The following is a 23,282-nucleotide window of genomic DNA, read 5'->3' as shown; positions in this document are numbered from 1 at the left end:
TGCCTAACATATTGGCCAGCACAGGTAGAGAGTATCTTCATCTCAGCAAGAAGCTCTATTGAATATTGACGTAAATGACACAGAAAAGTAAAAACATAATTTAAATAGCTTAATAATCCCTTTCATAGAACAGAGTTAATTCTTTCCTTAAAAATTCTTATTTACTTTGCTCATGAACATTTCACATAGAAGGATGAGAGATTCCTTTGTCTCCCACCTCCACTCTATGGATCAAGTTGACAAGGAATGGGTATTTGTCTCATCTATTTTCAGAAGTTTAAAAATATATGAAAGTGCCTCTAGATACTAAATACTATTTAAACATTTATTTTGAACACAAGCAAACAGAATGTTAAAGAAAGTAAATTTGAAAACACTTGCTCCTTCCTCTAACTCCCAAATAAAGCTATTTTGCAAAACCAGTGCTTTTAGATACGTTAAAATTCCTACTCCTTAGTACTTCAGTGGGACTGTACCATGTTATTAACTCACCAGTGCTGGCAGACATTTCCCAGAACAGAACCCTAGTAAAAATTATTGCAAGGCTGTAAGATGCAACAGGGACATAAAGCAGAAAATTTCCCAAAGAACTTTTAAAGACACTTTTATCTTTGGTAATACCACATTCTCCCAGTTCTCATTCTGACTGATCCTCTTTTGATGTCCTTTGCTCTCGCCCTTTCTCTTCTACAAATGCTAGTCTTTGGGGGTAGGAATAAATAAGGGCAGGATGTCAGTCCTGGGTCCTCTTTTCATTCTACAGTCTCCTTTAGGTAGTTCTATCCATTCCTATGGCTTTAAACATTTACGATGATAAATGCTTATGACCCTAAAATTTATATATATCTCCTGAATTTCAAATCTATATATCCAACTACTTTCTTAACACTGCCGTACAAATGAATCACAGGCATCTTGAACCTCACCATTCTGATATTGAAAGGTACACCTCCTAATTTCCTCTCCCTCCAAACCTGTTCTTCCCTAAACAATTTACCACAGCCCCCTTTGTGTGGCTATTAGCGTAACTGACGCTATCTTGGGCTCTTACAGTTTCTCCTGTCCTTCTGCTGACCCTACCCAGGACTGTACAGTAGATCAGTTCTCTGTCATCAAGGGCTTTGTAGTTAACAGACACTGTTTAATAATCATTAGAACCAGGTAACCTCTATGTTGTTAGTCCCCAAACTGATGAAAACCTTCACTAACATATATCCCCAGCACCCATGAGACTAGTTACCCACTAATAAATCTTGACTTAGGAATGTATGTCCTGTTTCTAAGCACCTACCCTCATACCCTAGGTTAACCATAAAACTGTCCCAGTGGCCCCTCGGCTGTGTGGAGTGCAATTTCGAATGCTTCTGTATTACTGTCCACCTGATCCTACCCTGAGAGTAAGTTACTGTACTATAATAAACTGATCCACTGATTACATGGAGCTGCCTGCCTCGTTTTTTGGTCTCAAGATGCCTTCTTAGTTCATTGGGCACTTTTTGTTCCCTCTGTCCTCCAACACCCATCCACTCAGTTGTGCACACCAGAACCCAGAAGCCATCCTTGAGAATTCCCATCACTCCCTCCCAATTTGAAAGCCATTATCAGGTTTTATTGAGTCTCCAAGATGTATCCTGGATCCATCCAGTTGTCTTCAATTCCACTGACATCTCTCTAGTTCAAGCCATCCGGACAATTGCAACAATCTAGCAGGCCTCTCTACTCTGTCCATGATCCCCTATAACCCATTCTACACATAGCAGCCAGAGTGAAATTTTTAAAAATTGCAAACCAGTCTGTGTTTTCTATATTCCATGTCAATTATCATAATACAAACTAACAAAATGCAAGACAAAAGAAATAATGATATTTATAAAACATTCATAAATACTGTTGAGAATGTGTACTGTCAGTGTGGACCGGTTTCCTCTATCTTCAAGCTGAGAGTCATCTTTTAAAAATGTAAATGAAATCATTTCATTCCCCTACGTGGAAATCTTTCAGTATCTTCTTACGGCTTTTAGAGTATAGATCCTTTTGAGGCCTTCTTTCTTAGCCCTTGCTTCATCTGGCCCTTCCTGCCTCTCCAGGTTTACTGCAAGGCACTCTTCTGGAGCCCTTGTTCGCTGTGGTCTAGCCACTTGGCTTTCTTTGAGTTCCAACATGCCAAGCTCTTCTCAGTTTCCATTTCCTTTGTCTGGAATGCTCTTCCCTCTAACTCTTCCTAAGTAACTTCTATTTATCCTTCAGGTTTTAGTTTTAAAATCCCTTCCCTGACACCACAATTGAAATTAAATACCCCTACTGTTTCTTATCATAGACTTTGTTTTTTATTCAAAGCATTTGCCACAATATGTAACTATATATTTGTGTCATTTTTGCTTAATGTCTGCCCCCTCTACTATAGTACAAGTTCCAGCAGGGCAGGGATCATGCCAATTCTATTCACAGCAGAAGCCCCAATACCTGGCACAGAGTAGGTACACAATAAATATTTATCCAGTAAATGAATGAATCCTTATACGGAAATGGTGTTAGAGAAAGCAAATAAATCCATGAAGGTTCTGCTGATCAGCTGAGTATTCAAACCCTGAACTGAGATAGAAAGGCTCCCCAATTTTTGCTTAAAAAGACTTTCTTGGCAAATTTTAATTTATAGAACTCCTATTTTATACAAAAGGTTTTTTTCTTCCACTGAAGCAGTGACTGGAAATAAGACTAAAGCGGTCTATAAATGAGAAGAGGGCTTAAATAACCACCGATTGTTCTTAGTGGGCCTAGGATCCCACTACAGAAATAGCAAACAAATTCTGGCATTTTGTTTCTTCTACCGAAAATTGTTACTGCTATTAGAGAGCTTATATCTATTTTAACCATGTATACCTGGGTACATTTGTACAAACACAGAGGATCTAAAGCAGTCAGATCAAAGCCCAGGTATGATCACCTGTCAAGTTCTAAGTGTTTATATGTAAAAAAAATGACATGTTCAATTGCCTCTAGGAACTCTTGGAAGAAACAAAATCCGTACATCTCTCATCTCGGAAAAACTTTTTTCTCAATATTTCATCAATTTAACAAAATCTGTATACTCATGTTACCTCTATAATAGTACTTGTTTTGTTTCAATATATATTTTCAAAATATGCGCTCTACATTCTTATTGGTTAACAGTCCTGGCTGGGGCTATGGCTTTGTACACAAATGTAATATCTGCTTATTTCCAGATAGTCCATAAAGTAACCACACTTCCAAGATGACGAACAACGTTGCAGCTGGGCTACTATTTCCTTCTCCTGTCATTTATATCAGGCAATATTTCATAAAATGACTGTCTCCTGCAGGGGAGCAGCCGGGGCAGCAGGAGAAGGAAGACTTTCAGCAGAACCTGTGGCTCTTGCTCATGGAGTACTGAGCCCCAGGTCCCTGGGAGGCTGTCTGGGCTGTTTCCTCACCCACTTTTGTAACTTATTTATTTATAAACACTCTGCTGCTGAGCTTGGGGCCTGGAGCCTCAGAGGCAGGAGGGGGAGACTGCACTGGAGACCGAGATGGAAATAAAGAGATCCTCAGCAGAAAAAAAAAATCCCCTTAGAGATTATCTAGCCTCCTCTACCCATTTTGTAGATGGGGAAACAGAGATCCACAGACTGATATTAAGGGTTTCTCTGAATATTTTTCCTTTATGCAGATTTGACTGGCTCCTTATAATGTAATCCCTATATTTCATTGGTTATGGCTACAGGCTTTATACTAGAAATATTCTGTGTAATCAAGAATACTATACAACATGGTAAACTGACTATACTTCAACTGAAAAAAAAAAAGTCGGTGGCTTTGGACAGCCACTGGGATCTCAGTGTCAATCCCAAATTGAATAAAACTCAGAAAACTGCATCAAATCCATCCATCTGAAAGGTGATGCATTCCCATTTGATGCATTTCCCATTTGATGCATTCCCAAATAACTGGTGAAGCCCAGGTGACACCACTACCGCTCAGCTAAGCAGGAGGATCTGTGGCAAAGTAGACTTAAGATGGCCTACAATCAAAATGATTTTTCGTGCATGTTTAATTGGTCATCTGGCTCACTAAGGCTGCCCCAAAAGGTCCTGCACAGGGTGGATGAAAGAACCCATCATTCTTGCATCATCCATGGATATCCAGATTTACATTCATCCATTCAGTCAGCAGGGAATGCCTACTAGGAGGAAGGCACTGTTCTGGGTCCTGAGGATGGTGTAAAATCAAACCCACTTCCACACACAGCAATCCCTGACTGTATTGGATGAGATCGTATTTCTAACTCCTTCACTCCTTACCATGGACCAAAGGACACTGGCACGATGAACTGTAGAAAGCTGCCAATCTCAAAGTTCTTTGACTAGGAGTGCTCAAGGACGTGAACACTGTTCCCAAGCTTCTTAATACATTCTTTTCTCTAAGATTAGGAATCTCAAAATATGGTTGCTAAGGAAGATTCAGCTGGACATCAGCCCAATTACCTTATTTTACAGATTAAGAAACAAGAGTTCCAGGAAAGGAAAAGTGCTTCTGGACACAAATTTTGACAAGATGACTAAAATTAACCTCTATTTTCATAAACATTATTGCGTCTTAATTCAGCTTTAAAAAACACAATTTGAATTAAAAAGCTGTTATTTACACATCTATATATGCCTTTCACCCAACCTTCTTTGGTAAATCCTTTCAGCTAACCAATGTATCTATTTGAAAGGGCAAGGGGGAGGATACTGACAGTAGCTGAAATTGTATTCACTTGGTGCTCTGAATGGATTATCTCATTTTATCCTCACAAGCCTCACAGGGTTCTTCTACCTTAACAAATGAGGAAACTGGAGACTTAGGACATTGAACTAATTTCCCCAGAGTAATTAAGTAGTATCCTAGGTCTCACTCCAAAGCCCACATTCTAGCCCCTACCTGACTGCTGACATCACCAAAGAATAAACAGCCTCCTGATTTAGGAAAGAACATGTGTACTATAAATTTCAAAAGCAGAATCACCCTTTCCTGCTGATAATCTTCTTCTTTTCCCTGGGCTTTGCTTAAGTCTGAATTTAAAAAAAAAAAAAGAGTTTGAATTATAAAGTTTTTCACCAGATGAAAGTGCATTCTCCCCATAAATTCAATAAAAAGACCAGGCATCCCAAAAGAGAACGAAAGAACTATTTGTGCCCTTTCTAATCACCATCAAGAGAATTTGCAAATCTCACTTTACACTCCGGATCCTTTCCCAACAAAATGAGCAACAATTACCTCATTTGAATTTAATCCATCAATTGCAGCCAGAGGCATTTTCTCATGCAGCTCAGTGCCAGTCACCTCTTTTATTCCAAATGCTGGGGAATCAAGGTCCTCCTTGATCCACATTCCAGTGGGGGAAGCCTCCTCTAGAACAGGAGTTTCTTCTTCTGAGATAGGCACTGAATCAGTGTGGGTGGTATATCCCAGAAAGGGTCCGCCAGCAGGGAATACTTCCTCCACAGCAATCACCGCAGCAGCTGGGGCTGCATGCTCCCCTGGGGTGGGCACCGCACTAGCTGGGGCTGCATGCTCCCCTGGGGTGGGCACCGCAGCAGCTGGGGCTGCAGGCTCCCCTGGGGTAGGCACCGCACTAGCTGGAGCTGCAGGCTCCCCTGGGGTGGGCACCGCAGCAGCTGGGGCTGCATGCTGCCCTGGGGTGGGCACCGCACTAGCTGGGGCTGCAGACTCCCCTGGGGTGGGCACCACAGCAGCTGGGGCTGCATGCTGCCCTGGGGTGGGCACCGCACTAGCTGGGGCTGCAGGCTCCCCTGGGATGGGCCCTGCAGCAGCTGGGACTGCAGGCTCCCCTGGGGTGGGCACCACACTAGCTAGGGCTGCAGGCTCCCCTGGGGTGGGCACCGCAGCAGCTGGGGCTGCAGGCTCCCCTGGGGTGGGCACCACACTAGCTGGGGCTGCAGGCTCCCCTGGGATGGGCCCTGCAGCAGCTGGGACTGCAGGCTCCCCTGGGGTGGGCACCACACTAGCTAGGGCTGCAGGCTCCCCTGGGGTGGGCACCGCAGCAGCTGGGGCTGCAGGCTCCCCTGGGGTGGGCATCACACTAGCTGGGGCTGCAGGCTCCCCTGGGATGGGCCCTGCAGCAGCTGGGACTGCAGGCTCCCCTGGGGTGGGCACCACACTAGCTAGGGCTGCATGCTGCCCTGGGGTGGGCACCACACTAGCTGGGGCTGCAGGCTCCCCTGGGGTGGGCACCACACTAGCTAGGGCTGCAGGCTCCCCTGGGGTGGGCACCGCAGCAGCTGGGGCTGCAGGCTCCCCTGGGGTGGGCACCACACTAGCTGGGGCTGCAGGCTCCCCTGGGGTGGGCACCACACTAGCTGGGGCTGCAGGCTCCCCTGGGATGGGCCCTGAAGCAGCTGGGGCTGCATGCTGCCCTGGGGTGGGCACCACACTAGCTGGGGCTGCAGGCTCCCCTGGGGTGGGCACCACACTAGCTAGGGCTGCAGGCTCCCCTGGGGTAGGCACCGCAGCAGCTGGGGCTGCAGGCTCCCCTGGGGGGCTGCATGCTGCCCTGGGGTGGGCACCACACTAGCTGGGGCTGCAGGCTCCCCTGGGGTGGGCACCACACTAGCTGGGGCTGCAGGCTCCCCTGGGGTGGGCACCACACTAGCTAGGGCTGCAGGCTCCCCTGGGGTAGGCACCGCAGCAGCTGGGGCTGCAGGCTCCCCTGGGATGGGCCCTGAAGCAGCTGGGGCTGCATGCTGCCCTGGGGTGGGCACCACACTAGCTGGGGCTGCAGGCTCCCCTGGGGTGGGCACCACACTAGCTAGGGCTGCAGGCTCCCCTGGGGTAGGCACCGCAGCAGCTGGGGCTGCAGGCTCCCCTGGGGTGGGCAACACACTAGCTAGGGCTGCAGGCTCTCCTGGGGTAGGCACCACACTAGCTGGGGCTGCAGGCTCTCCTGGGGTGGGCAATGCAGTAGCTAGGGCGGCAGGCTCCCCCAGAATGGGCATGGCAGCAGCTGGTGCTGCAGTCTCCCCTGGGATGGGCAGTGCAGTAGCTGGGGTGGCAGGCTCCCCCAGAGTGGGAATGGCAGCAGCTGGTGCTGCAGTCTTCCCTGGGGTGGGCAATGCAGCAGCTGGGGTATCAAGCTCCCCCAGGGTGGGCAATGCACTAGCTGGGGCTGCAGGCTCCCCTGCAGCGGGCAAGGCAGTAGCTAGGGTGGCAAGCTCCCCCAGAGTGGGCACGGCAGCAGCTGGCGCTGCAGTCTCCCCTGGGATGGGTAGTGCAGTAGCTGGGGTGACAGGCTCCCCCAGGGTGGGCAATGCAGTAGCTGGGGCTGCAGGCCCCTCTGGGATGAGCACTCTAACAGTTGGGGTATCAGGCTCCCCAGGAGCAGGCACTGCCACAGCTGGGGTGACAGGCCTCTCTGGGACATCGTCCTCTGTGACGGCCACTGCAGCAGCCGGAGCAATCCCCTCTGGGAAGGACTCTGCAACAGCTAGCATATCCTCCCCTGTGACGGCCACTGCAGCAGCCGGAGCAGTCCCCTCAGGAGCAGGCACTGCAACAGCTGGGGCAGCAGCCCTCTCTGTGGCTGATACGGCAGCAGCTGGGGCATCCTCCACAGTGACCACTGAAACAGCTGAGACATGTGCCCCTATGGTGGCTCCTGAAACAACTGGCACGTCCTCCTCTGGGAAGGGCACTGTAATAGCAGCCACAGCAGTTCCCTCCGGGGCAGGCACTGCAGCATCTAGGGCATCGTCTTCTACAGTGGGCACTGCAGCAGCTGGGGCAGGCTTCTGTGGGATGGGTACCCATTCCTCCAAAACTGGTTCCGAGGTACTAGCCTTGGTAACTTGTTCCTCCAAGAAGATATCTAGCAATGGATCTGAGTCTTTCATTTCTGTCTCCCCTCCTTCCGAGGAGGCCATATTCCACTTGGGCTTTGCATTATTCACAGCTTCCACTCCATCTCTACTATGTCCCAGTCCTCCAACCAGCAGGTGCAGACTCAGGACCTCTGACTCTGGGAGGCCTTGATGAAGATGTGCTGAGGCAGGGGCCTCCAGCCTGGCTTCATAACCCAGCGCCCGTGCTTCTCCATCCTCATCACAAACTCCTTCCATGGACAACAGTTCACAAGGGTCCACATCTCCCAAGGAAGTCAGACTGTTATTGTCTTGATTAATAGCTTTTTTCCTACCTTCCAAATGAATCTTATCTGTTAGTAAATGCGAATCATACAACACGTCTACTTCAGATCCTGAGGTAACACCTGTTAGTTCATTGCTAATGGCAGAACTGAGGGGGGCCCTCTCCACACACTCCTCAGCATCCCCCTCAACTTCACTACAGTCCACCTGGGACAAACTGCCATTTTCTTTGGCCAGCTCGGCTTTGAAGCCTAATATGTTTTCTTCATGAGAAGCCCTATGATCAGAGTTGGCCAGTCCTCCTGGGTCTGGCTTTCCCAGTGACTCCAGATCAGCTGGGTCTCTAAACTTAAATTCCCCGGCAGTTTGGGGGCTAAAAGGCACTTTTTCACCCTCCTTCTCACAAACAGTGGAAGCATCCCTCACGGTATCAGAGTAGGCAGCAAGCTCCACAGCATTAGGCACCTGAGAAGAATTCAGGGCATGAAAATATTCACCATCCAACCCAGGATCAGAGTCCTTTGCCTCTACATTTAAAAGACCTACACGTTCCTTTTCTAAGGCAGCCCCTGGAAAATGAATAATTACAAGTGAATTTTCTGCATCCTGGGATGGGGCCAGCCCTTCAGAAGAGGTTTGATTCTCCAGCTCAACTAGAGGAGTTACTCCTTCTTCATATAAACACTCCTTTTCAAGTTCAAGAAACATCTGCACTGAATCTGTGTCAGAGAGCTGCTCTGAATCAGCAGGACCAACAGTGCATTCTAAATCCAAACCAAGGCCCTCTAGCCCCTGACCAGTTCTGTTTCTCAGCTCTCCGACAGCATTCTCACCTGTTAGAATACGACTGTAATCAAGAGGTGCACCCTTGAGAACAGAAGCCAAACAGTTCGTAGATGACTGCGGTTCATCAGAGCAACAGATCTGACCAAGAGCTAGGTGGTCAAAAGCCCCCAAGACAGCAGCTGAACTATCGGCTTCATCCTCCACCACTGCTACAGGGCTTGCTGGTTCTCTTTCTCTGAAAACATCTGCCAAGCTGTTCTTTTCCTCATCTGCCATTAGAAAAGTCTTTCCTCTCTCTGATAGTTTCTCTTCCTCCCACTCCTCCTCAGCCTCCATCATGATCCATCGCTCATCCTCCTCAAACTTTAGCTCAGACTCTGTTTTCTCTCTCAGGCTAGGGGTTATGAGAATATGCAATTCTGGATCCAACAGTTCTTCACTAAGGCAAGGGGAGAGAGGTGGCATTTCTACAGTGCAAGCTGTGTCCCCAAGAGGGTGCTGCTTCTCGCTAAAGCCTCCCTTAGTCAAACTTTTCATGGCTCTGGGCCAGGTTGCACTTGAGAATCTGTGTTCCTGCATTACATCTGTGTTACCACTTGCTGCTACAGCTTCTGATTCTAGAGGCTGGAATTCACGGGGAGAGCTCTCACTGTGCTGCTGAAATCTGAAGTCTTGGCAGTCTCCACCTAAGTTTTTCACATCCTGCACTTCTGGAATACCTATGGATCTGGACATGTGTTCCAGAGTTACTGACTCTGTCTGAGGTTCCCTGTGGTCCAAATGACCAGAACTTTCTGTTAATGCAGAACTTGACTCCTTCTTCTCTTGCAAGGAAGGATTTGAAGCACCAGCTTCAGAAACTTCACTGAGAGAAGCTTCCATTCTTTCTGCAAATTCTGGGAAATTGGGTGGCATGAAGGACTTCCATGATCTCCTGTTAACATTGTCTTTGCGTTCTGCATTTGGCCGCCTCCTGGGTGGCACAGGTGCTGACTTCTGCACATCACTGCTTAGCTTTAGTGCATCAAATATTATTCTCTCATCCAACTTTTTGCCTTCTGGTGCTCTAGATTCAAATACATTAGATGCTGCTCCTAATGTACCATTGCTGGATATAGTACTTCCTTCCATCTTTTCCATGGTGCTTTTCGAAGTCTGATTAAGCTTTGACCCTTGGTCAATTTGTTCATTGATCCTCATTGTATCATATATAGATCTCTGCGGAACATAGCAATCCTCGATATAGCCATCCTCTTCCTCTCCTTTCCCCAGGCAGGTGGGGTTCTGCCTTAAACAGTCCGGCCTGCTGAGTGGCTTACCCATACTTTTTCAATCAAGATGAAAGATCAACTTTTTAAGTTTTTCACAGGTTCCCCCAAAATGCATTCTGCATAAGTTAAAAATCCTTTTACATGTTCATAACTTCAAACCACCAACTGGATCTTCCCTCCAGAAAGGCCTGGAAGTCCCACTTTGAAATCATTCTGGGAGAAGCTCTAAGAGGAACAGCTTCTTCCTCACAGGTTAGCAGCCTCATAGTTGCAGACAGATAAACGGTATAGCATAATCAACAAGCAAAATAATTCTTCGTATGGCTTTTTTTTTTAAAAGAGCACTGTTTTTTCTAATTCAGTCAGTTTAAAAAAATCACCTGATATTGACAAGTCTTATTCAATATCTAGTTCCACTCACTTCTCACCCGAGCAGAGTTGGAAGCAGAGGATTAATATCGATTGTGTCCTTTAGTAACAATGGCACAGCCCCTCTGGTCTTCAAGTATGGCCCAAGCTCCTAAGAATTCCTTTCATTTTACCCTTAGTTCCAGCCCTGGGGAGCCCAGCTGGTCTGAATTAGCCATTCGTCCTCCCTAGTTCTGGTGTTTGCATTTGAACTGAGCTGGTCGGCGGATATTCCTGCAACTTTAAACACAGGAAGTCCTTCATTCGCGGCCAGCTTGGGGCTTCCTGTCTCCAAAACATCATGGCATTGTTGTGGCTCCCAGAACAGCCCTGCGTCGTGGCCGCAAAACAAGGCGAGTGCAGGGCCGGCGCCGGGCCTTTCAGAGGCCGGCCGGCTGCAGCGGCTGCCGAGGGTCAGTCGGAAAGGCTCGTTCAGTGCCGCCCGCTCCCCCGCGCCATGCCGCGAGCCCCAAGGGCCAGGGTCGCCTCACCGCAGGCTGGCAGGTGGCTCCCGGCCGCACCGGCCTCCGGTCCCGCGCTCAGGAAGTTAGTTTGTCCCTCCGGCAGCTGAGTCCCGCATGCTGTGGGCGCCGCCTCCCCCGCCGCCGCCAGTCCCCGGCCCGCAGCCGCCGCGCCATGGGCTGCATGTCAAGCAGCCGCCGCTATTCGCCGCCGCCGTCCTCCCCGCCCGCAGCTGTCACGGTCCCGGCATGCAAACTTCTGGCTGGGAACAAAAGGCTCCGCTCGGGCCGGGCGGGGGCGAGCCCTCCTCCCTCGCGCCGCGCCGCCTGCTCGCCCGCCGCTTGCTGGAAGTGCTCGGCTGGCTCTCCTCCCCTTTCCCCGCGCCGCCGCGCCGAGCCGCCCCGCCCGGGCAGCCCCCCTGGATGCCGGAGAGCGCGACGCGGAGAGCCAGGGGAGGAGGGCGGGGGCGGAGCCGGGGCGAGGAGCGGCCCAAGCCAGAGAGAGGGGGCGGCGGAGGGGATTGGAGGACGAGGAAGCGAAGGAGGGGCTTCTGCGCGGCTCGGGGCGACGGAGCCAGGCGCCTGCCGCTCGGCTCACAGGCCCACGCCCACCGCGCCCCCTAGGCCGGAGGGAGAACCCCGCCTCCCGAGAGGGCGAGGGGCGGGGAGCAGCACCCGCGCGAGTCTCGGCCGCGCCGCGCAAATCCCCTGACAAAGGAAAGCCCCGCCCTCCTCCTGCTGGCCCGGCCCCCGCCACCCCCGCCGCCCCCGCCGCGTCCCGACCAACCGGGCTCCTAGCCCAAGGGCGAGCGAACCCAGAAGGGGCGCCCCCGCCACCCCCTAGCCAGCCTGTTCAGGCAAGGGCCACTCGGGGCCCCATCTGCCCGCAGGGTAGCGATGCCGCTTGCATCGCTTCCGGCTCCAGCTCTGCTGCCAAAGGGGTGTCCCTAGTTCCTCCAATGTCACCTTTAGCGCCCCCCTGCCGGGCCCAAGAACACTCCAGCCTTAAACCCGGCACTTGAATTCCTACCAAGTTATTGGATACACTCCAGACACCTTCTCTCCCGCTTCTGACGTACATCAGGTCTTGGTCCATCCCCCCACCAGGATTTTTTTGCCTACAGACCCAAATGGTGTTGATGGGTGAAGAATAGAAAATTGTGGCGGGGGGCGGGGTCGGGGGTAGCGGCAGCGGAGATACAGGCAGCACCCAAACACCTGGGCTCCTTTATTGCTGGGCACACCCAAAGAAACCTGAGCTCCTTGGGGCCAGCTGAAAAGCATGGGTCTGTATTTCAAGCCTCAAGATGGAAAATATTAGAGAAAAGTGGCCCACAGTCCCGTCCACAGCTTTTTGGCTTTCAGAAAAGCCATCTAGTCACCTGGTGACCATTAAACAAAGAAAGTACAAAGGGCAACCCAGGAAACTGTCCACCAGAGGAAGCTGCATTTATGAAGGGGTGCAATACTCTGCTCCCTTTGTGATGGTCATTTTCTGGTTTTTATGAAGGAACAAAAGAAAGTCTATTAAAATTTCTGAATCTGTTGAACCATGTGGTCAATATAGATGGTAAAACTTACAGAAAAGTTATTTCCATCCTTTACACAAACAGTAAGTGAAGCCAATCATTGGTGTATGGAGATCTGGCAGTGAAACCCTGAGCTGAGCTTAGGCTCACTTAGGGAGCCAGAGAGGTCCTTGGCAAAAATGAGGTGTCAGCTGAAGCCTGTGATCAGAATTAAGCAACTAAAAGACCTTTCACTGGCAAAATGTTTTACACTTCATTTCTCACTTCCAAAGAGGCTGCTGATCAATTTCTGCCCACTCAAATCCAAAAGATTCTCTATTCATCTGTAAACCAAACGGGGGGGTGGGGGTGCAGACTAGATTGTCTTGACAGCCTCTCTAACTTTACTATCTTTTAGTTCTAAAACTTTTAAAAGAGCTGCCCTAGAATCCTGAGTCCTCCTGGTCCTACACTGCAAGACACTAGAAACCCTGTTCTCTGAGGAACAAATAGCAGAAAGAACCAAGGATGATTGACCTAGAGAAAGTTCTAGGCAAATATGAACATGAAGTATCTAAAGCACTGGGATGTGGGAGGATGGAAGCTTGTTCTGGATGTCTCTTTAAGCTGGCACACTGAGATCCAAGGGCAGATTTCAAAGCAACAAAGAGCTTTCTCACAGATATTCAAAGAATAGGATGTCCCTTAAAAGGATGACTTTCCTGACCCTGGAGGTGTCTGAGCAGAAATTCAAGCAATCACTTGGCAGAGATTTGACGAGAGAGGTTTACAAGTCCTCTATCAGTGTGTTCAAGATGAATTTTAAGGTCTCTTTCAACTCTAATGCACTGTGATCGGAAGGCTTGATTAACTCTACAGATCTGATACTTAACTTAATTTCAGGGAATCTGAGTTTTAATTTTCATTTAATTATTAACTACAACTGGAAAAACCCAAGATCAATTTCACTAGCAAATCTCCCCTGGCCAAATACACTCACTTATGTGTTCAGATATCACAAGAGACTGTTTAGTGTGCCAGGGGCCCTCTGGTTGGAAGAATCTGAGGAATTCTGGCTCTGGACTAAGGGTGGGTGGTTATTCTATTATAAAGAATGATCTTGATGTGGAATCACAGACCTCATGGCCAGAAATTCCTTTCCTGTTTCCTCATCAAGTCAGCTGCCAATCAATTCAATCTGTTTTTAATCCCTCCCACACCTATCTACCTTATTTTCACCACTCTCACCAGTGCTCCATTATTATAATGCAAATAAATAAGTGGAACATTTTAGCAACTATGAAATTCAGATTCAAATTACTTATCAGCTTAAGTCACACCCTCTCTGACTAGCGTGTTAGGAGACTATTACAGAGAAATCTCCCTACAGTTCAATCATAGCCTTACAGAAAGGATTACATAAAGTCAACCAATTCCTCCTGCACACCATCGCCACCCCGCTGGAAACATTGCTTTGCTTTTTTAATCAGTTCGTGTTTAGAAAGAAAGTCAGCAAAAGGTTTCTTTCCTCCGTGTCTTATTTTCTATCTGTTCATGAGTTTCTCCTTAGTTTTGGTATGTGGAACTCTGCCAATAGCCATCTTAGTGACTGAAATAAATACCTGATACAGCCTTCAACTTCTCATTACCCTGATAGCTCCCACAACCAAAAAAAAAAAAAAAAGCATCTGTTCATTTCACATGCTGTGTGTAAAGTTTTAAAAAAGAAGTACAAAAAATAAAAGAGAAGGACAGGGAGCTCCAGGGAACCTCTTTGGATGCTTCCCCTACTCCCTTAACACCAATATATGTGCTGAAGCCAAATTTCAAGTTAGTTTCCAGTTGGTTGATTACGGAGTTCAAAGAAATCTCTACTCATTTTGAAATTGCTAAGAACAAAATTTGGTGTCAGATTTTCCTTTGGTGAACTTAAAAGAAAGAAAAGTCTGGCCCTTCCTGCTGTCTCCTAATTAAAACATCAAGGTGGGGTATCCTAACACCCCAGCACAGCTCCCTTTCCAAGTTTTGAGCCTGGCCCTCTGCCTTTGTCTGCTTCAGACTTAAACCACCAGCTCCTAGGAAAATCTGGAGACCCCAGATCCACACTTCCTCAGATTCTATAATGCCTTTTCATCCACTTCTCTCTTTCTCTCTCTCTCTCTTTCTCTCTCTCTCTCTCTCTCTCTCTCTCTCTCTCTCTCTCTCTCTCTCTCGAAAGATTAGGGCTGACTGGAGGAGGATACAGAAGACTGGTTGGATCTTGCACATTTTAAATCTACAAACTGCCTTTCATCTTAGGCTCTCTAGTCTTTACAAGCGTTTATTTAGTGGCAAGTGGAAACTCCACAGTATTAGTTTGTATTAGTTTGTACCTGCTGGGCGTCAGTCACTACCACCCTTTTATTACATAAAGATGGCTACAAAATGGCTCATTAAGCAATGCAGCATGATAGGAAGCTTGTTCTAAGGGTTTTGATGCTATTTGAGCTCTCGTGTTTCCCTGAACCCATGAGAAAACTTTCCACACACTCTGCAGGAACTCTCATGACCCCTGTAAGCCCTTTCCTGCCTGCAGACTTTCCAAAAGACAATGCATTAATCCCTCTTTAGCCACTCCCCAAGACTGTGGTGATGACGAAAACATAGGGCTTTGCAAGTGAGAAAAGACCTGACAGAAGAGTGGGAGGTAGGGGGTTTGGGGAAGGCTTTATGTAGGGAATCACATTTACTCATTAGGATTTGGATATACAGAAATGGTGAAGACACGGATTTCTAAATGAAGGACTGGAGACGGGAAACCTAAAGACATAGGGACCCCAAAGAAGCAAATTCAACATTTCCATGGTTTATATTACAGGGTGTATGCAAGGGACAAACGAAAGGTCAGAATGGAAAGTAGCACCAAGGCCCTTGGATGCCAAGCATGAACTTATGCTTTATTCAGAACACCATTACTACAGCAAGATTTACTTATATTTAACCTACCAAGGGGTTACGAGAGTTACTGAGTGACGTGTGGAAAGTTTCCTAAGAATTTGGGACTGGCTGCTCATTCAGCTGTTACTTAATATATTGCACTACAAAAATCCAAATCCTTAATTTGTAAATGAAGCTTGGGGTGATAAACTTACTTGTCTAAAGAAACATAGCCATTAAACACCCAGGCTCTTAAGATTTGAGCTTAGATCTGCTGATAACTGCATTGGTATCAGTATGTATAGAACAGAGCGTAGATGAAGACTGAAGGTAGAATAAGCACCTGGAAAGATCACACAGTTTAGGCAACAGGTAATGAAAGCCTGGACTCGTGAAAATGAGGAAGGGGCTATGAAAGAAATCACAGAGGCAGACTATTTGGACTTTGCAACTGACAAGATAGAAGGTAGAGGTTAAGAGGAAAATAAATTTTAAATAATGCTGTAGGATTGGATGACTGGAGGCAGAGCAGTACAGTAAAACAGCAGCAGGGAGGAAGGAAATACCAAAGGAGATAACACATTCAATGCAGAGCATACTGAGTGTGATGTTCTCAAAGGCTACCCACCATGTGTGGAGGTGCCCAGAAAGACTGAAGTTCAGGGTGCAGATACAGATGTGGAAATCTTTTCACACAGAACAGCGAGGGGTGGGACAGCCTGGGGTTCAGCATAGAGAGAGAGAAGAAGAGGGCAGATGACAGGATTTCAGGAACCACATGTTGGGAAGGAAGACAAACCAAAACAGAAAGCAGAAGAGCAGCCCGAGAAGAGAACGGAGAGAGCAGAGTGTCAGGAAGTAAATGGGCAGGAGGGTTTTGAGAAAGAAGGTCTGATGTTAAATGCTGCATAATGAATGAGGAAGACAAAAGTTAGGTAAGGCCACTAGACTTGGCAGCTAGGATGTCAGTGAGTACTTCCAAGAGAGCAGTTTCAGTGCAGGGAGGGGGGCTGGATCAGATTATAGGGGGTTCAGGATAAGCAGTAGTGAGAAAGTATCAATCCGCTCTTCCTGAGACTCTGCTTGTGGCCTCCAGGACACTGTGCAATCCTGATGCTACCTTTCTAGCCAGTCTTCCTTTGTGTCTTTGGACTCCTCTTTCCATTCTCTTAAGGGAAGCAATTTCATAAGGACTTGATTTTTTTTTTCATTTGTTTAACAAATATTTATTGGGGTCTACTATGTGTCCTAAACTCTGCCAGACACTAAGGGAGGGAGTGATGGGCAAGATGTGGTTAGGAGGCTACGTTCTAATAAAGGAGACAGACATTCATTTTAGTTCAACTGCAATAAGTACTCTGAAAGAAAAGCAAACAGTGCTATGAGAGAATGCGTCAAGGGCCCGATGTGGCCTGGAGGTTCAGGGGAGGCTTTCTTGAGAAAGTGACCATGCAGGCTTTCACTTAACACTGAGAGTCGTCTTTCCAATGCTAGGTCATCATGACTTCACAACTTTCACAAAGTAACTTCATAAAGTTGCTTGGCTGTTTCTATGAAACAGGACCCTAGGTTGATTCTCCAAGGAATCTTGCTGTAGAGGTCCTCTCTCCAGTATTAGAAAAAGAGGTAAAATAAGTAATTCAGAGGCAAGAGATTTTTGAAAGCTCTCTTTCATTTTGTTAGTAAAGCAATTCCTATCATTGTTGACAAACAACTTAGGTTTGAGTTTAAAGAATTAGACCAAAAATCAGAGCTCTTCTGCTGGGAGTAAATTGCAAGATGAGAGGGATATTAAATGGTTCACTCGAATGGATGCAATGAATTCAAGCTGGAGAAGACCTAAGATAGGTTCAATTTCTTTGAATTCTTATCTTCTTTTTCCCCTGACTCAATATACTCATAACCAAATATCAGTAACAGGTATCTGCTGAAAGCTTTTCTGTAAAACATCTTGATCTGATATATATGCTTGGCAGAGAGATCAATTATATCTGTGTTTTTAAGCTGCTTCCTCTGAAATTAAGCTGATATTTTCCCCCCTCACATCTCAATGTTTTAATTAAAGATTGATTAATGTTAAGAGGTATCTGTCTCAAAGATGCTGACTTGGTAGTTGCCATTGTATGGCAACAGAGGAAGATAACATAGGCCATGCTAAAAGCTAATTAGGCCAAGGACCCTGGGATCATTAAAGCTGATCTGCTGGGTAACTCTGAGTGACTGGGGAAGTCACAGAGCTGGTAATGGCTTCTGGTTAATTCTGGTTAATGATATGAAAATAATACTGATTTGAAGAGCACATAAGCCAAGGTCAGAATGGTCTCAGAGAAACTTGCTGGCTGTGGAATTCTGATATAAAGGAATGAATAAATTAATAACCATGTATAGCATGTATGTGTACATACAGTATATTTAAAGCTGTGTTAAGGAGTCATGACCTAAACCTGCCTGTGTATTACTGGTAGAGGGTTGGAAACAACATTTGTCCCCCAGGAAAAACGGCTTGGGAAGGCTCTTTTGTCCATCCACCTGTTTCACTGCTGTCATCACACTAATTTTACTTTATCTTCATGACTCCCATTTTTCCAAGAAGAAAAAGAGCTAATCTAATCTAGTGCTGGAGAATGATCACCTGGAGGCACAAGAGGAATAACTTTCCTTGTTAAAAAGATTTCATAATATTCTAATTTGTGTGTCTAGATGAACTTTCTTTTTTTTAAAACAAAAGGATACTATCATTTATTGAGCACTTAATATATGCCTAGTGTTTTCATCTACATCAGTTCATTTAATTTTCATAAAAACTCTAAAGGCAGGATTTATCATGGTTCACATTTTATAGTTGAAATAACTATACAGAGAGGTTAAGTAATTTCCCCCAAGGTCACTCAGCTAGTAAATGATAGAACCAGAATTCAAAGCTGGATATTTCTGACTCAAACTCACATTTAGTTTTTCTCATTATGGCAAGCTGAATGAAGTATGAAGACTCTTCTTGCTGTCAACTAGTTGAGTAAATGACAAGGACGCTAAAGTAGAAAGTAATTACAAGACAGTATTTCAAAACCTGGCTTTCTTCAAGTGCATCTGAAGTAGCAAATTTCTTAGTTTTGCTTTGTTCAGGCTATTACTGAAATGAAATTGTGTTCCTTTAAAATATGCTAACCAGTAGAGAAAGAAGGGAGCCCAGAGGCAAGATGGAGAGGTGAAGAATCCAGGCTAGGATTAGAATTTTTCAGGACACACAAGGATTTGCCTCAAGTGTTACAGAGTAGACAGCATTTTGAATCCTAGAGCTCACATGGCTTATGAGAAATAAAGAGCATTCACCCAATCAGTCAAATACTCACTAATCTCCAACTATATGTATACCCATATGCTAACTACTCTGAGGGACACCAAGATGGATATATTGAGATGAGACAGGACAATGCATATAATCAGAAAATGCCAGAACTAGGCAGTATATGATAAAGGCCAAATGAGTTACACATATTAAGTGACTTAGGAGAATAGGAGAAACAGTGAGCTGGAGGGGATCCTGAAGGTTTTGTGGAGATATGGGACCTTCAGTTAAGCCTCTAGGTGTGGCTAAAAATCAAATAGGTAAAATGAATAAGGAGTGTTTGGGATAAGTCAATGGAATGGTCTATACAGGAAAACAAGACTGGAAAGATAGTGGAGTTTAAAAAACGCAGTTTCTAAGACTGGAGAAGAAAAAGAGTGGAGGCACAGATACAGACCAGTTCTGAAGGATGCCACCACTTAATCGATCAGATCAGATGGCTCCTGCAGTGATCTGGGGGAGTGACAGGCACTCACAGAAAGACGGGTGAACATAGACAGAAGCTAAGGGAAAACCACCTTGGAGGCCCAAGTTTTAGAAGGCTGCAGCATAATTTATGTTTGTTTTTTTCGTGGGAACCATGTGCGTACATGCTGGCTGTCCAATCACACTAGCTGCCCGCATTCCTAACAGAGGATCCTTTGTTCCAAATAGCAAGGCTCAAAAGAGACAGTCTGATAAAATCACACTGAGATCAGTACTCCCAGCTGGTGCAGGGCTGATGCCATTCCATAACACACCCTACAGGAAGCAGCTTGAGATACGCAGCTGATTGACTTCCACAGCAGGAGCCCTGTGGCAGGCAGGGTGGGGTGGGGACTGGTCAAACATGGAGAGAATTCTTTAGCCACTTACTCAAATTAGTTCACCAAGATCCAACTGATCCAACTGATTTGTGTAAGTCACTCTCAGAAGCAACATTGCTCCTAACTAAATTTTGAAAAAAGGGAGGAAAACCATGCTTCCCCCAGACAATGGAACTATTTCATCACTTAACTCTTACTTGTCATGGAATCTGAAGAGCATAAAATATCAAACCCCCTGTCTTTCTATAAGTAGGCTGAATAATTCTTTGCTGTAAGAGGCTATCTTGAATATTATGGGAAGTTTAGCAGCACCCACAAGATGCCAGCAGCAGCTTCCCTAGCCGTGACAATAAAAAATGTCTCTAGACACTGTCAAATGTCCCCTGATGACCAAAACTGCTCCCCCCACCCCCAGAGAGAGCCACTGGTCAAGCAAAAGCTTTGGTGCCAAGCAGATCTTTCCAACCCCAGCTCTATCATTTATTTGCTATGGGACTTGAACAAGTTACTTTAATGCTTTCAAATCTCAGTTTTCTTTTCTGCAACTGGGATTTTAAATGTCTGATTTATTGCAGGGGGTGGTGGTGGTTAGGACTGGAGATCGTTTAGACTTAAGTCTCTCCTGCTGTTCTTGCCACTATATCACCACCACCGCAATTCTTTGTGCCTGTTTCTCATACTACACAGTTAACGAGAGACCATCTGAGATCCCAGCTCTCACCACAAGCACTGGCAAAGAGCAAGTGCTCAGAGAGGATAGACTGAAAGGAATACGGAGCCCCTTCCTCCTAAACCCCACAGAAGGATCCATGGACCATCACCTTGCAGCACTCATTCTCATCCCTGGGTGGCCAAAGTTCTGAAAGGTATACATTTCAAATCACAGTACTGATGGTAGGAAAACAGCCTGTGAAGGCCCAGGGAAAAAGTGCATCCCATTAATCTGCCACAGCCAATACCAGAAGCTGGTATTTGAAAAGCACTCGGTAGTGGCAGGGGCAAAGTATTAAGGAAGGTGGGGAGGGAGCACATTCTCCCCATAGCTAGGTTTTTCCAACCAGGACAGCTGAGACTTGGGAAGAGTCTGTCTGGCAGGAGATAGCCCTTTGGTGCAGTGACACTTCGGTGCAGTGACCTGACGTGACTCCCTGTGGGACTGATTTTATTCCTGGGAAACCACCTCTAACAACAATGTGCCCTTGAAAGCAGCTCATCACACTTCCTAGAGGCTCACTGCTTATGACTCGTGTGCCAGCCAGCTAGCTGGAAAGTGCCCAGGACCAAGGCTAAGGCTGAGACCACTTACCACACATTTCTAGACCCAGCGAGAAACAGCTCCGTTCTGCAAGTCTTTGCTTATTCCAACCATGTCCTCTAATCCAAACTCAATAATAAACACACATTCTGCATAGGGTAAATTCTAGTTTTTCCGGACACACGTTTCATATGATGAATCTTAGTTGCAAACACCACATGCTGATACTACATGTGAAGCATTTCAGGAAACTCAAATCGAACTGCTCAGTCTCAGTCCTTCCTGCTGGTTGAAGATATATTCGTTTGTTGCTTTAAAATCAGTCCTTGCTATCAAAATTTCCAGACAGATTTTTGTGAAATCTATCAACACTTTCTTGATGCCCTTCCATTTGATTTTACTACTTTCACTGAGGTGTGAGGCTCCTTTAAGATGATGTAACAGTTGCAATCCTGGGATTTTGCTTGTGTTGCTGATATTTAAAATACTAATGGCAATACTTTAAAATGGGGCTGGAAGAAGTTCAACACAAAGCAAACTTAAGGATCTTAAAAGCTCCTTCACCTTCTCCCCACCCAGATGCTACAGTGCGGGTGGAGAGGATTATTACAGAGCACTGGAATTCTATGCGGGGAGGGGGGTGCGGGCAGAGGGAGGATGGTCACAGAAGGGTTATAAATATCAGCAGCCCAAACTGTGAGCTCCTGGGTTGAGAACAACTGACTGTAGTCTCCCTTTAAAGGCACAGAACAAGGACGTTCCCTCAAGTATTTCCACAAAGGAAGTTCCTCTTCTCCACAGAAACGCTCCATCAACCGAACACCTGCATCAACAACTCTATGCAAAAGAAACTGCAGATGCCAGGAAAAGTGACGAGGACGTTTTTAAACCAGACACAGATTAGCACCAGCAAAAATAAAGAACTCAGGGCCTGGCCTAGAGCAAGGCTGATTTACAGGCAGTTGTTGCTATGACAGAGTCATAATCAGATTACCAGAAGGCGGCTCGCTGCATAAATATTTAACTCAATCAACAAGCACCTTTCCAACTGAGCCCTCACTTTCCCACACAGAGATGGCACTTTTCTCCCAGGGCACTGGTTCTCAACTGAGGGAGGTTTTGCTTTCTAGGGGACATGTGGCAATGTCTAGAGGCATTTCTGGTTGTCACACTGGGGAAGGGTTGCTACTGGCATCTAGTGGGTGGAAATCAGGGATGCTTCTAAACATCCTGCAATGCACAGGATGGTTCCCACAATAAAGAATTATCCAGCCCAACTAACCCTGTTCTAGGACATTCTTTACTTCCTTGCACCCCAGTAATTCCTATTGGAGTAGCCTTGTTTAAGGAAGAAAGAAAGAAAAGAAAAGAAGAAAAGAAAAGAAAACAAAACCAAACCCAAGACCGGCCAAGGGTCAGCACAAGGCAGGGATGGTGGGTGGTGGTGGTGGGGTGTCTACCCATCTTATCTTGGCTGCTGCAAAGCAGGAGGTACCTAAACCTCAGGTGACAGACAGGTCACACCACGTGTGATTCCCTTTCTCTCCAAGGGCAGGCAGCTAATGCTGGCCTCTTGTTTGCTTTCTTCTCTGATAAATCTAACCTGCAAAGATGCAGATGAGCTGATACCATCTTTGTAATTATTGAAAGGAAGGAGTGAGCATCTTTGTGCAAACTGGCAGTCACTCAGCTCCGCAGCAGGCCTTGGCCTCCTTGAGTGTTCACATGTTTGCACAGGGAAGCCTAACCTTGCTTTCTGTGAGGCAAAAAATAAATAAATAAAAATAAAAAAATCAAATGAAGAGGTTTATGGGGCTTTCTTGCTCTGGCTTCACAGTAGGATAGAGGTCTCCAGCCAGGCGCTGCAAGTGTTTGCAGTCCCCGACCCTGGGCTCCGCTCAACCTGAAGCGGGACTGAGAGGAGCCCTAAGGAAGCCTGCTGCCTCACCCACAGCCACCAAAACCAAAACCTCCACACGCTTCCTGACTGAGAAGCCAGCGTGGTTTGTGATGGGGGTGTGAGGGAGGGGCTGGTGTAAGACTCAGAATGATCTCAGTTCTTGATTACAAAACCTACACACGGAATTTCAAAATGAGGAAAGCCTCTTGTTATCAAGAGACTTCACAGATTTCTTCTGCAAATTTTGAGTCTTTTTCTTGCCTTACTAGGAAGGTCACCCTAGGGGAATTCTTTCAGTGAAATAAAGGTCCCTCCTTTCTAGTTAGTCTTGTGAATGTATATACAATTCCTTTTCCTCAATAATCAGAGACTCTTGTTCAGGAAAACGGAATTTCCTGAAGAGATTAGCCAAAGTCTTTTCCTTCCAGTTTTCTGAAAACACACTCAATATTCTCATCTGTGA

General features: G+C 46.5%; 2 protein-coding genes across 2 annotated transcripts in view; both read right to left on the bottom strand.

The window, feature by feature from the left end:
* MACF1 (microtubule actin crosslinking factor 1) overlaps positions 1-23,282 on the bottom strand; it is a 311,201-nt gene that overhangs the window by 53,954 nt on the left and 233,965 nt on the right.
* On the bottom strand, positions 6,498-11,803 carry KIAA0754 (KIAA0754 ortholog). Its single transcript, XM_032494784.1, has one exon. The coding sequence runs from the start codon at positions 10,269-10,271 to the stop codon at positions 6,498-6,500; it is 3,774 nt and encodes a 1,257-aa protein (XP_032350675.1). The 5' UTR covers positions 10,272-11,803.

Source organism: Camelus ferus, chromosome 13 (assembly GCF_009834535.1).
Source record: "Camelus ferus isolate YT-003-E chromosome 13, BCGSAC_Cfer_1.0, whole genome shotgun sequence".
Classification (NCBI taxonomy): domain Eukaryota; kingdom Metazoa; phylum Chordata; class Mammalia; order Artiodactyla; family Camelidae; genus Camelus; species Camelus ferus.
Note: the sequence above shows the minus strand (reverse complement) of the source record. Positions and strands in the feature narration are given on the sequence as shown.